A 13,492-nucleotide genomic window follows, 5' to 3' on the forward strand; every position below is an offset into this window, starting at 1 on the left:
GTCATGCCAGACTCTTTGTAACCCCATGAATCGCAGCACACGAGGCCTCCCTGTCCATCACCAACTCCCGGAGTTTACCCAAACCCATGTCCATCGAGTCGGTGATGCCATCCAACCATTTCATCCTCTGTTGTCCCCTTCTCCTCCTGCCCCCAATCCTTCCCATCATTAGGGTCTTTTCCAATGAGTCAACTCTTCGCATGAGGTGGCCCAAGTATTGGAGTTTCAGCTTCAACATCAGTACTTCCAATGAACACCCAGGATTGATCTCCTTTAAGATGGACTGGTTGGATCTCCTTGCAGTCCAAGGGACTCTCAAGAGTCTTCTCCAACACCACAGTTCAAAAGCATCAATTCTGCGGTGCTCAGCTTTCTTCACTGTCCAACTCTCACATCCATACATGACCACTGGAAAAACCATAGCCTTGACTAGACAGACCTTTGTTGGCAAAGTAATGTCTCTGCTTTTAAATATGCTATCTAGGTTGGTCATAACCTTCCTTCCACGGAGTAAGCGTCTTTTAATTTCATGGCTGCAATCACCATCTGCACTGATTTTGGAGCCCAAAAAAATAAAGTCTGACACTGTTTCCACTGTTTCCCCATCTATTTCCCATGAAGTGATGGGACCAGATGCCATGATCTTAGTTTTCTGAACGTTGAGCTTTAAGCCAACTTTTTCACTCTCCTCTTTCACTTTCATCAAGAGGCTCTTTAGTTCTTCTTCACTTTCTGCCATAAGGGTGGTGTCATCTGCATATCTGAGGTTATTGATATTTTTCCCGGCAATCTTGATTCCAGCTTGTGTTTCTTCCAGCCCAGCGTTTCTCATGATGTACTCTGCATAGAAGTTAAATAAGCAGGGTGACAATATACAGCCTTGACGGACTCCTTTTCCTATTTGGAACCAATCTGTTGTTCCATTTCCAGTTCTAACTGTTGCTTCCTGACCTGCATACAGGTTTCTCAAGAGACAGGTCAGATGGTCTGGTATTCCCATCTCTTTCAGAATTTTCCACAGTTTATTGTGATCCACACAGTCAAAGGCTTTGGCATAGTCAATAAAGCAGAAATAGATGTTTTTCTGGAACTCTCTTGCTTTTTTGATGATCCAGCGCATGTTGGCAATTTGATCTCTGGTTCCTCTGCCTTTTCTAAAACCAGCTTGAACATCTACAAGTTCACGGTTCACGTATTGCTGAAGCCTGGCTTGGAGAATTTTGAGCATTACTTTACTAGCGTGTGAGATGAGTGCAATTGTGTGGTAGTTTGAGCATTCTTTGGCATTGCCTTTCTTTGGGACTGGAATGAAAACTGACCTTTTCCAGTCCTGTGGCCACTGCTGAGTTTTCCAGATTTGCTGGCATATCGAGTGCAGCACTTTCACAGCATCATCTTTGAGGATTTGAAATAGCTCAACTGGAATTCCATCACCTCCACTAGCTTTGTTCGTAGTGATGCTTTCTAAGGCCCACTTGACTTCACATTCCAGGATTTCTGGCTCTAGGTGCTTGATCACACCATCGTGATAATCTGGGTCGTGAAGATCTTTTTTGAAGAGTTCTTCTCTGTATTCTTGCCACCTCTTCTTAATATCTTCTGCTTCTGTTAGGTCCATACCATTTCTGTCCTTTATCGAGCCCATCTTTGCATGAAATGTTCCCTTGGTATCACTAATTTTCTTGAAGAGATCTCTAGTCTTTCCCGTTTGGTTGTTTTCCTCTATTTCTTTGCATTGATCGCTGAGGAAGGCTTTCTTATCTCTCCTTGCAATTCTTTGGAACTCTGCATTCAGATGGGAATATCTTTCCTTTTCTCCTTTGCTTTTCGCTTCTCTTCTTTTCCCAGCTATTTGTAAGGCCTCCTCAGACAACCATTTCACTTTTTTGCATTTCTTTTCCATGGGGATTTTCTTGATCCCTGTCTCCTGTACAATGTCACGAACCTCCGTCCATAGATTATCAGGCACTCTGTCTATCAGATCTAGTCCCTTAAATCTATTTGTCACTTCCACTGTATAATCATAAGGGATTTGATTTAGATCATACCTGAATGGTCTAATGGTTTTCCCTACTTTCTTCAATTTAAGTCTGAATTTGGTAATAAGGAGTTCATGATCTGAGCCACAGTTTGCTCCCGGTTTTGTTTTTGCTGACTGTATAGAGCTTCTCCACCTTTGGCTGCAAAGAATATAATCAATCTCATTTCAGTGTTGACCATCTGGTGATGTCCATGTGTAGAGCCTTCTCTTGTGTTATTGGAAGAGGGTGTTTGCTACGACCAGTGCGTTCTCTTGGCAAATCTCTATTCGCTTTTGCCCTGCTTCACTCTGTACTCCAAGGCCAAATTTGCCTGTTATGCCAGGTGTTTCTTGACTTCCTACTTTTGCATTCCAGTACCCTATAACGAAAGGGACATCTTTTTTGGGTGTTAGTTCTAAAAGGTCTTGTAGGTCTTCATAGAACCGTTCAACTTCAGCTTCTTCAGCACTACCGGTCGGGGCATAGACTTGGATTACCGTGATATTGAATGGTTTGCTTCGGAAACGAACAGAGATCAATCTGTCGTTTTTGAGATTGCATCCAAGTACTGCATTTTGGACTCTTTTGTTGACTATGATGGCTACTCCATTTCTTCTAAGGGATTCCTGCCCCCAGTAGTAGATATAATGGTCATCTGAGTTAAATTCACCCATTCCAGTCCATCTTAGTTCACTGATTCCTAGAATGTTGACGTTCACTCTTGCCATCTCCTGTTTGACCACTTCCAATTTGCCTTGATTCATGGACCTAACATTCCAGGTTCCTATGCAATATTGCTCTTTACAGCATCGGACTTTGCTTCTATCACCAGTCACATCCACAGCTGGGTATTGTTTTTGCTTTGGCTCCATCCCATCATTCTTTCTGGAGTTATTTCTCCACTGATCTCCAGTAGCATATCGAGCACCTACCGACCTGGGGAGTTCATCTTTCAGTGTCCTATCTTTTTGCCTTTTCATACTGTTCATGGGTTTCTCGAGGCAAGAATACTGAAGTGGTTTGCCATGCCCTTCTCCAGTGGACCACATTCTGTCAGACTTCTCCACCATGACCCATCTGTCTTGGGTGGCCCCACACGGCATGGTTTAGTTTCATTGAGACAGACAAGGCTGTGGTCCATGTGATCAGATTAGCTAGTTTTCTGTGATTATAGTTTCAGTGTGTCTGCCCTCTGATGTCCTCCCGCAACACCTACCATCTTACTTGGGTTTCAGTTAATGGTAACACTTCTATATTCTAAGCTCTGCTTATTAATGTTAAACATTAAAACATTTAATGTGCATTAAAGCATTTAATTAAATATTTAATGTTAAAACATTGGACTATAATGTTTTAATCCTGAGGTTATTATTTTTTAAGTGCCAAGTTCTGTATTGGCTCACTTTGGATAATAAATATATCTAAAAATACATTGAAGATATTTTCAAACCTTTTTAATAACCTTGTTTGAAGGATGGTGTTTGTTCTTTTTTTTTTTGACAAATCCAACAGTTTATTTTTTCTTTAACAAAATCTTAGCACTTTCTCCCTGTAGCCCCACTCCATGCCCGAACTTGAAGGAAGGAAGGAGGGGAGCAGAGACCACGCCATTCACTCTGGACACTGAGGGCACCTCGACCTTTTCTTGCAGTGAGTGACCTCCAGCAAGGCCTCTGGCTTCCCAGTTGTTACGTTGCTGTCGGGTTACAGTGGAACAAAGGGGTACCGGGGAGCCCTGGACAGGGCACAGGGCCAGCCTCGGTCAGCTCCAGTGCGGTAGTGTCGGCATCGTCCCCGCCCACTGGGCGCCCTGGAGACAGTCGCCTGGGTCTCCTGAGATGGAGTTGGTGCTGGAGAGCTGAAAGCACTCACCAAAGTCCAACTTCTTAAAACACAGCTGCTTCCATACTGTGTGTGTGTGTGTTAGTCACTCAGTCGTGTCCGACTCTTTTGACCCCATGGACTGTAGCCCACCAGGCTCCTTTGTCCCTGGGATTCTCCAGGCAAGATTACTGGAGTGGGTTGCCATTTCCTTCTCCAGGTGTTTGTTCTTGAAGCCGCAGGTCAAGTGTCCTGTCCCACCTGCCCACAGAAAGTGATTTGTGACTGCCCAATAAATGAGACACTTGATACCATAACTTTAAGAAATTCTGTAGCAACTTTGAAGAGAGGATAAGGCCTGCAGCATTTGGAACCTTTTTCTTTTTTTTAACGCAAAGAATAATTATCAGTCCCAGCCAATCTGTTAAAGAAAAATGTATGTGTCAATCACAAGCAACTCAGTCCCCTCGTTCAGAGTAATCTGGTAGGAACTTAACAGGCGTGGCAAGAATGTCCAGTTCTTTGTTCTTCCCAGGTGGCACTGGCTGATTTTTATCTCTAGCAATGAGATACATGCTCTGGTAGAAACATGACAGGCATCCCCCGTCACTCAGTTAAGAACCTGCCTGCCAATGCAGGAGACATGGCTTTGATCGCTGGGCGCGGAAGATCCCATGGAGAAGGAAATGGCAACTCACTCCAGCATTCTTGCCTGGGAAATCCATGGACAGAGGGGCCTAGCAGGCTACAGTCCATGGGGTCACACAGAGTCCAACACAACTGAGCAACTAACACAATAACAACAGAAACACGACTGTGACCTCTGAGTCACACACTCTCCACCTGTACCTCCTTGAGCTGCACCTTTACTGCTGCCCCGGAGGTGTCTCTGTGTCACTTACTCTGGGTCTGAGGGTGGCTTGTGAGCAGGGCCCCTACTTGCAGGTGGGACAGGAAGACCTGCTGGGTGCTGCCCATCTCCCCTCGGTGCACACGTGATGCAGCTTTTCCTCTGCAGGGACTGCTCGCAGGTGCCTTCCCGTCCGAGCTATGCTCCTGATGTACACACTTACCATGACGCTCGTCTGTGGGGTTGCAGCTGGTTCCCCAGGCCGCGGCTCTCCATCTGAGAGGCTCTTGTAACTGGACCCGGGCTGTCAGATGGACTGCCAGAACCACTGGGCAGCCAGAGAGGGCAGTGATGACGATAACATTCACTGGCAAAGATAGGGCGGTGACACAGTTACAACCTGTTCCTGCAATAGTGACACACTGAGAATGCTAATCCAGGGGTGGTGATCATTAGCATTATTCCCTCACTTCCTAATTGTAGGTACTTTTCTCACTTCCTTTGGGTCTTCACTAAATGGGGCCCTTCCCTGGCCACATGCTCTAAAATTCCTTTCCCTCCTTCAACGTTATATCTTCTTCCCTTAGTTTCTGCTTCCTCCGTAGCACTGACCACTAAGGAATACACCATACAGCTTGAGTTGTTTCTTTTGTCTACTCTCTGTCTCCCCAGCTAGAAGGTAAGCTCCTCGGCCGGGGCTTCTGTGTCTCTTGCTCACTCACTGTAGCTACAGGCCCCAGAACAGCCCTGGCACGTGTGATCTTGATGCGGTCAGTGAGTGGAGGATGACTCCCGTGGTCTTGAGCACTGACCGCGTCCTGCATGCTGCACTGAGCACCCTTCCTAGCCAGCCTCGTCCTTCCCTGGCTCTTCCGCAGTGCAGCCCTTCTGACCATCCTCGGCCTCAAGAATCCTTTCTCATCCCGACCTGCCCTTGGTCCCCGGCTCCTCGGCACTGCCGGTCCCTGCCCCCAGCTTCCAGCTGCTGCTCTAGTTCTCAGGGACCTCACTGCCAGTTCAGGTGACGTCCTTCGGCCCTCCTGTTCCTGATGCTTTCAGTTCAGCGATCGATCACCCCTGCCTTCTGAAAGCTGGTTTCCTGTCACCGCCAACAACCTGCTTCTGGGCTTTGCTCTCTCAGTTTCCTTTCCCGTCTCCGTCAGGCCCTGACCTGTACGAGCTTCTGTCCCCGCTCCATCCTGCACAGCCACGTCTCACCCACTCTCATCCCACTTCCCCTGACCATTGAGTCCCTCCAGCCCTGACCCTCTGCTGCTGGCTGTACATTTTCGCGTGGACGTCCTAAGTCAGCCCCACATCCAGTTCACTTAAAACCTAGCCTCCTCCTAAAATCAGAAATTTAGACTTGGGCCCCTGGTCACGCCATCATCCTCCCAAGCCCAGACTCCAGGGGCACTGAGTCGCTCTCCAGCTTCTTGCTGTGTTCCACCATGACTTGCTACCCCTGGCTATTCTTGCACCAGATGCACATGATCGATCATCAGCTCCTCATTGGCTGAGGTGAAGGCCTCCAGGGTCTTACACAGGAGCTTTGCCCTAATGAAGCTGCCGTTCCCTTCAGCAAGGAGACAGTTGACCATGAAGGGCGTTAACTTGAAGAGATTCAGCTTCTTTCTCAACTGGTATCTGGAAGGCACGTCCCAAGGGCACAGGGTAGGCCTTCCTGGCCACGTGGGAGGCCCTGCCCCCATCTCTCTGATGACACCACCAGGTCCCTGGCAGTGGCTCATCCAGGTGAGGAAAAAGGCTTAAAGGGCTGAGTGCTTCCAGGCCACATGGGACTGGAAAGGGCTCCATCTGGCTTTCCAAAATTCACATCTAATAACGCAGGAGACAAAGTGGATCACAACAGACACCGCTCTTCCACACTGTAGACAGGACTCCAGGAGGCCCCAGGGGGACCTCGAAGCTCCCTGAAGCCTTCCTATCCCAGGGAACACAGCTCAGAGGCCCCAGGAGCCTGGGTCTAGTGCCTCTTAGCCTTGTCCTCTCCCCTCCTGCTTCCAAGGAGAGTCTGATCTGAACAAGTCAACCAGGCCATTGGTGCCCGAGACTGCAGACATGTCGTCTGACCCGTACCTAAACTCCAGACACACGAGCCTGCCTCCCTGGGTGACAATGTATCTCTCTGGGGTAAAAGTATAAATCACTAAATCTTTTGTTATATTCCCTGCCTATAAAGGGAGATTAGGCACTAAGTTCTCTCCTATGAAAAGCAGTAACCAGACGTGACGGTGACAGAGGCACCAGGAAGCTCACTTGAGCCCGATGTGACCACAGGCCACAGAGTGGACGTGACCACAGGACACGGAGTGGAATGTCTTGCAGATGACGTGGCTCGGGAAGATGAGCTCTGGCTGCCTGGTGATGCTCTTGTTGAAGGTCACGTGTGGAAATCTGCTCTGAGACCACTTCTCGGCATACATGACCAGGGTAGAGGTCTTCCCAGTCCCTGGGGACGCGAAGAGGAAGGGGGTCACCTCCAACCAGGAAGACGCACTCCCACAGTGCCCTAATCAGGATCTGCCCATGCTTGTCTCGCCACCAGCCAGGCACCCAACAGTGGCACGCTGTTAGTATTGATGAGAACTAAACTCCAGGTGGTGAAGGGAGCAGCAGAGCCGCCTGGGTTAGAGCCTGAAGCAGAGCCACCTGGGTTGGGGTCGAGGCCCTGGCAGCTCCAGTGAGGGGCCCCTTGACCTCCCTGGGTTTCAGTCTGCTCCTCAGCCGTGTGCCTGTAACACACACAGAGAGAAAGCCATATGAGCAAAGCTCAGACAAAGAGTGACCAAGCACTTTAGGAGCCAGGCAACACAACTAGCTAACCCTGGCAGAACACTAGACATTGTTCGATGCATGATATAGGGCGCTCGGGCTGGTGCACCAGGATGACTAGGAGGGATGGAATGAGGAGGGAGGTGGGAGGGGGGTTCTGGAAGGGGAAAACATGTACACCCATGGTGGATTCATGTCAATGTATGGCAAAACAAATACAATATTGTAAAGTTAAAAAACAGATAAATAAACTAATTTAAAAAAATACTGAGACATTAATTACTAGATAGAAAAACTAAAAGTATTTGAAAAAAAAAAAAAAGAACACTAGACATTGCATTTGGGGATGCGTGTTCAGACCAGAAGGTGGGAGGCCCTTCTAGGCTTCACCATACAGAAACCCAGGAGCTCCTGACACTGTCTAAAGAGGAAAGTCACATGACTGGCCACCCCACAGCCATCCATGTCTGAGCAGACGTGTTGATAGGTAACAGGCTGGATCAACCCCCACCAGATGGGCCATCTGTCCATCCAGGGTGGATGCTCCCTGGAGTAGTAAGAAAAAGCAAATTATTCCTTAACAACTGCTTTTTGGATGATTTAATTGCAGCAGTTCAAGAACAAATTAAGGTAAAGACACTCTGGCAGGTGGCGGGAAGGGGGACACAGTGACGAGAAGTCTTCCAGGAATGGCAGCACCTTACCTGCAAACATCATTACTTTCACCACCTGGAGAGGCCCCACTGCATGGCTTAGGATCAGCTGTCTGTTCATGTGCCAGTTGGATGGTAGTTTTCTTGCTGTAATCATTACAGAAGAGAAATTAGGGAAAGAACAAGAAATTGAAAAGATCAGGTGATAAACTACCAAAATGAGGCTGGGGTTGCTCCTGGCTTCCAAGACATTTAAGAACCCCTGATGATGGATTCTACATGATGGAGGCAGAACACAGAGGACTATTTCCAGCTTCTCATTAACTCACTGTGTGTCAGCATGAAGTGCTGCATTTCTCTGGTCCTTTCAAATAACCCAAGTTGTTACCAATACAGTGGGCTGCCTTGTAAAGCTATCCTTACTGATCAGTGTTCAGAAGCTAGATGGCCATCCTCTGTTGAGCAGTCCCAGCAGTCCCAAGGGGAAATTGGGTGAAATGCTTTTTAAAATTCCTTCCAAATTAAAGAATCTGTGGCCTTTTATTTCTCTAAGGGACCAATGACAAAGATTAAGGCTTCAAAGCAGAGATTGAAGGAAGATTTTGAATATAAATCTAAAATAACTTTTAGCCAAACTTGACCACCAAGACACATTCTTCCAAAAAGAAAAGGTGACACCTCCCCAGCCCTCTCCACAGACTCTTCACGTATGGCAGGGGCAGCGTAGAGGTCAGGGAGGTATTGGCACAAGCAGGTCTCTGCCTCGGCAAGGAGGAGGTGCTCCATCAGACTCCACAACGCCCGTCCAGGATCCACACTCAGGGAACACTTAGTGGTGACTATGTAGCTGTAAGACATTCACAGCAGCGTCCGTGGCAAAGATGATCCATTAAATGCTGATATCTTGGAAAGGACTTCAGAAACCAACTTCCTCCCAGGAGATGGTGACTTACCAGATGAGGTTCAGCACGTACAGGTCCGACTCTTTCTCTATGTCATAGCTCAACAGGATGCCATGCACCCTGCTGATGGCTTGCTCTTCATTCATTAGGTATTGGTGATACAACTTTTTCCAAGGAATGAACTAGATAGCTTAAGAAATCCAAAAGAACATGCAGGCAATGGCTATTAGAGCACAGATCAGGCTATAAACATACAGATAGTTGTTTAAAAAACAACTAGAGCCCACAACTCAAAAGCTGGAGAAAAGGACAGAAACATTACACAAATTTATTTGGAAACTAGGAAAGGGGGGGTCTCATTTTTGGTTTCAACACCAACTTGATACAGAATCTGTGGAGAGCTAGTGCTTCAATTTTCCTATCTGAAACAGTGTCCAGTTCCTGTTGGGACACTAATGACTCAGAGTTTCAAAGAGGATTAAACAACATAAGAGCTGTGGCTATAATGGCATTAAACAAAACACACTTTAAGTCAAAAATTTTAGAAGAGACAATGAAGAAGATTATAAAATGATAAATGGATCAATTCACCAAGAAGATATAACAATTATAAATATGCACATACCAAATAGCAGAGCTCCTAAATCTAAGAAGCAAACACTGATAGAACTGGAGAGAGAGACAAGACAACAGGATAATAACAGGAGACTTCAATACTCCACTCTCAAGAATGGATAGAAAAAACAACACTAGATCAACTGGACCTAACAGACATATAATGAACACTCCACTCAACAATATACAATCTTTGCTAGTACACACAGAACATTCTCCAGGATAGATCACATGCAAGGCCACGAAACAAGTCTTAACACATTTTAAAAGACTGAAATTATATAAAGTATGTTTTTCAATCACTAAGAATGAAACAAGAAATCAGTAGTGGAAAGAAAACTGAAAATCTCACAAATATGTGAAAATTAAAAACAAAAACATTTTTAAAGCAACCAATGGGTCAAAAGGAAATCACAAAGAAATTAGAAAATACCTTGAGACGAATAAAAACACAGATACCAAAATGTATGGGATGAAATGCAAGCAACGCTAACAGTTTATAGCTATAAACACTTACGTTAAAAAATAAGAAAGGTCACAGGGACTTCCCTGGTGGTCCAGTGGCTAAGACCCCAAGCTTCCAATGAAGGGGCCAAGGTTCAATCCCTGGTCAGGGAACTAGATCCCATGTGCTGCAACTAAGACCCAGTGCACCCAAATCATAAATAAATAAAATTATTTTTAAAAAATAAGAAAGATCACACATCAGCAAGCCAACTTTACACCTAAAAGAACTAGAAAAAGAACAAACTAAACCCAAAGCTAGCAGGAGGGAGGAAATAATAAAGACTATCGAGCAGAAATAAATGAAATAGAGAATTGAAAAATATGGGGGGAAAACTAATAAAACTAAGAGTTTTCCTTTTTTTTTTAAGCAAAATTGACAACTCTTAGATATTTAATGGAAAAAGGGAAGATCTGAATAACTGAAATCAGAAATGAAAAGGAAACGTTACAACTGATGTCACAGAAATAAGACGGGTTATAAGAATACTTCAAACAACTGCAGGTCAATCAAATGGATAACCAAGAAGAAATGAATAAATCCTTAGGAACACACAACCTACCAAGACTGAATCATGGAGATGCAGAAAATCTGAACAGAACCAATAATGAGCAAGGAGATTGAATCAGTCATCAAAAGCCTCCCAAAAAGGAGCAGTCCAGAAACAGATTGCTTCACTGAGAAAGTCTACTGAACATTTAAAGAACTAATATCAATCCCCCTTAAACTCTGCAAAAAAAAACTGAAGAGGAGGGAGCACTTCCAGACTTATTCTGAGGCCAGCATAACCTTATACTGAAGCTGGACAAAGACACCACAAGAAATAAAATGAGAGCTTTGACAAGGTCACTGAAAGTAACTCCATTATGTCATTGCTAGTGATGATAAAAAGAGTACTGTTCTAACATTTCAAGAGGTAAGGATAAGCTGAGATATCTTCCCAAAATCTTCTCAAGCAGAGTGGAGGGAATCCTCACACATCCCCGTTCCCATCAGAGATCTCAATTAAATTGGTAGATTTACTGACCCAAAACAAAGTTCACAACTAAAAACAGAACAATATTTCTCTGAAGGTAGGAGACAAGACCCCAAGCAAAGAATGGAGCAAGCGCGATGTGAAATTTCCTCCAAAGTTTTGGGTTTGGAAGAGAAATGTACTGAGCCTTGACATACCCATCTTGCCCTCAATCTCTAAGGTTTTAAACTTCAATACATTTGAAGAATGGGTTAAATTCTCCACCTCTGGCTTATTGCCAATGGCTGGTCTAAGGGACATACAAGTTAAGCAGAACATTCTCACAACCTTCAGGCTTCCTGGAGATGTGAACCTGGTAAGTACAACGACAAAGGGAACAGGCTGCAGGCTAATGGTACTGGGAAATCCTTTCTGAGAACACAGGGCTGCCCCCTGTGTCATCCTTAGAAGGTACTCCTGAGACTACACACAACACTCATTCAGTAATCACCTATTAATATATATAAAATATCGGGCCTCCCAGGTGGTCTGCCTGCCAATGCAGGAGACATAAGAGATGCGGGTTTGATCCCTGGGTGGGGAAGATCCCCTGGTGGAGGGCATGGTAATCCACTCCAGTATTCTTGCCTGGAGACTCCCATGGACAGAGGAGCCTGACAAGCTATAATCTGTAGGGTCCCAAAGAGTTGGACAGGACTGAAGCGACTTAAAAACAAAGTATCGTGAGATCCAATGGAGAATGCACAAACAGGACAACCAGCCCTCCAGCCATGCTCTAATAGCTCAAATGAAGGAGGAAGCCTCTCTAAGATCACACCTGCACGTGACAGGCTTGAAAGTGAAAGTGAAAGTCGTTCAGTCTTGTCCGACTCTTTGCGACCTCATGGACTATGCAGTCTGTGGAATTCTCCAGGCCACAATACTGGAGCGGGTAGGGTAGCCTTTCCCGTCTACAGGGGATCTTCCCAACCCAGGGATCGAACCCAGGTCTCCCGTATTGCAGGCGGATTCTTTACCAGCTGAGCCACAAGGGAAGCCCAAGAATACTGGAGTGGGTAGGGTAGCCTATCCCTTCTCCAGGGGATCTTCCCAACCCAGGGATTGAGCCGGGATCTCCTGATTGCAGGCAGATTCTTTACCAACTGAGCTATGAGGGAAGCCCGAAGAGGTCTAAATCCCTATAGCGGCAAAAGGAAGAGAGACAGGGTGACGTCCGTGGGATGGAGCAGAGAAGTTACTCGGAGAGTGGAGCCTGGAAGAGGTGAGACGTCCACAGAGACATGAGGGGGCCCTTTGGGCTGGTTGGACGTGGGGTGCAGATCAGACCAAGCTACGGAAGGTACCACACGGTCCACAGCCGGGAGGCAGCACATCGTTTGCTGTGGACAGAATACAGAGATGGACTGGAAGAATAAACAACACGCTGAGACGCGCACGGAAAGGTCTCAGGTGCTTCCAGGGGTTGGGATCTCATTCTGGAGGACAACGGGACACGAACATTTCTGAGGAAAATTTCTGAGGAAAGGCCGCCGTCAGGAGCACGCGTTAAGCGAGGCGGCGCCGGGCACTTTTAGAGAGAACTCGGTAAAGCGTCTGCCTGCAATGCGGGAGACCTGGGTTCAATCTCTGGGTCGGGAAGATCCCCTGGAGAAGGAAATGGCAACCCACTACAGTATTCTTGCCTGGAGAACCCCACGGACGGAGGAGCCTGGTAGGCTACAGTCCATGGGGTTGCAAAGAGTCGGACACGACTGAGCGACTTCACTTTCACCTTCACTTTCAGAGAACGAGGAGCGCGCTCCGTACCAGCGGATCACTGACGACCCTCCTCCAGAGGGGCACACACGCTCAGGTTCCGGGAGAGGGCTTCCACCCGCAGGAAGGCAAAGATGTGAGCGGGCTGCGGGTGCGGCTCGGGGCAGGGTCCCACGGAGCCCGCAGGGAGAGCTAGGAACGGCGTCCGGACCAATGTCCTCCACCTCCTGGTCGGGAGCTCCAGGCTGCGCGCAGCGCCACCGCACATCGTCCTCCGCTTCGGGCCGCGCTTCCCCGGGCCGTGGGCACAACACGCGTCCCCCGGGAAGAGCGAGCCCCCGAGTACTCTGCCGACCACCTTCACCAGCTCCGCCTCCGCCGCCGCCGGGAGAAGAGCCCGCCGGTGATGCTGACGGAACGCATCCCCGGTCAATCATACCGCGCATACAGAGGGGGAGCGCTGACGGACGGCTCCAACGGCCAATCGAAACGCGCATCCTCACTCTCCCCCAACCCCGCTAGCGGGCCTCGTCCAGTACGAGCTTCCGCTAGCGCGGAAGAGGCGAGCAGAAACTTTCCCAGAGTTCCTCGAGGCTCT

At 47.3% G+C, this 13,492-nt stretch overlaps 1 protein-coding gene across 1 annotated transcript; it reads right to left on the reverse strand.

The window, feature by feature from the left end:
* Window positions 1–3,460: 3,460 nt before the first annotated feature.
* LOC145530966 (uncharacterized) lies at window positions 3,461–13,391 on the reverse strand. Its single transcript, XM_081552291.1, has 6 exons — window positions 12,946–13,391; window positions 8,193–8,288; window positions 7,366–7,448; window positions 6,973–7,165; window positions 4,916–5,059; window positions 3,461–4,263 (listed from the first exon to the last, which is right to left on the reverse strand). Coding segments are annotated over exons 1-6 (963 nt in total). The 3' UTR covers window positions 3,461–4,262.
* Window positions 13,392–13,492: the final 101 nt, after the last annotated feature.

This window comes from Giraffa tippelskirchi, chromosome 13 (assembly GCF_054371585.1).
Source record: "Giraffa tippelskirchi isolate mGirTip1 chromosome 13, T2T-mGirTip1v1.2.pri, whole genome shotgun sequence".
In the NCBI taxonomy this organism is placed as follows: Eukaryota; Metazoa; Chordata; class Mammalia; order Artiodactyla; family Giraffidae; genus Giraffa; species Giraffa tippelskirchi.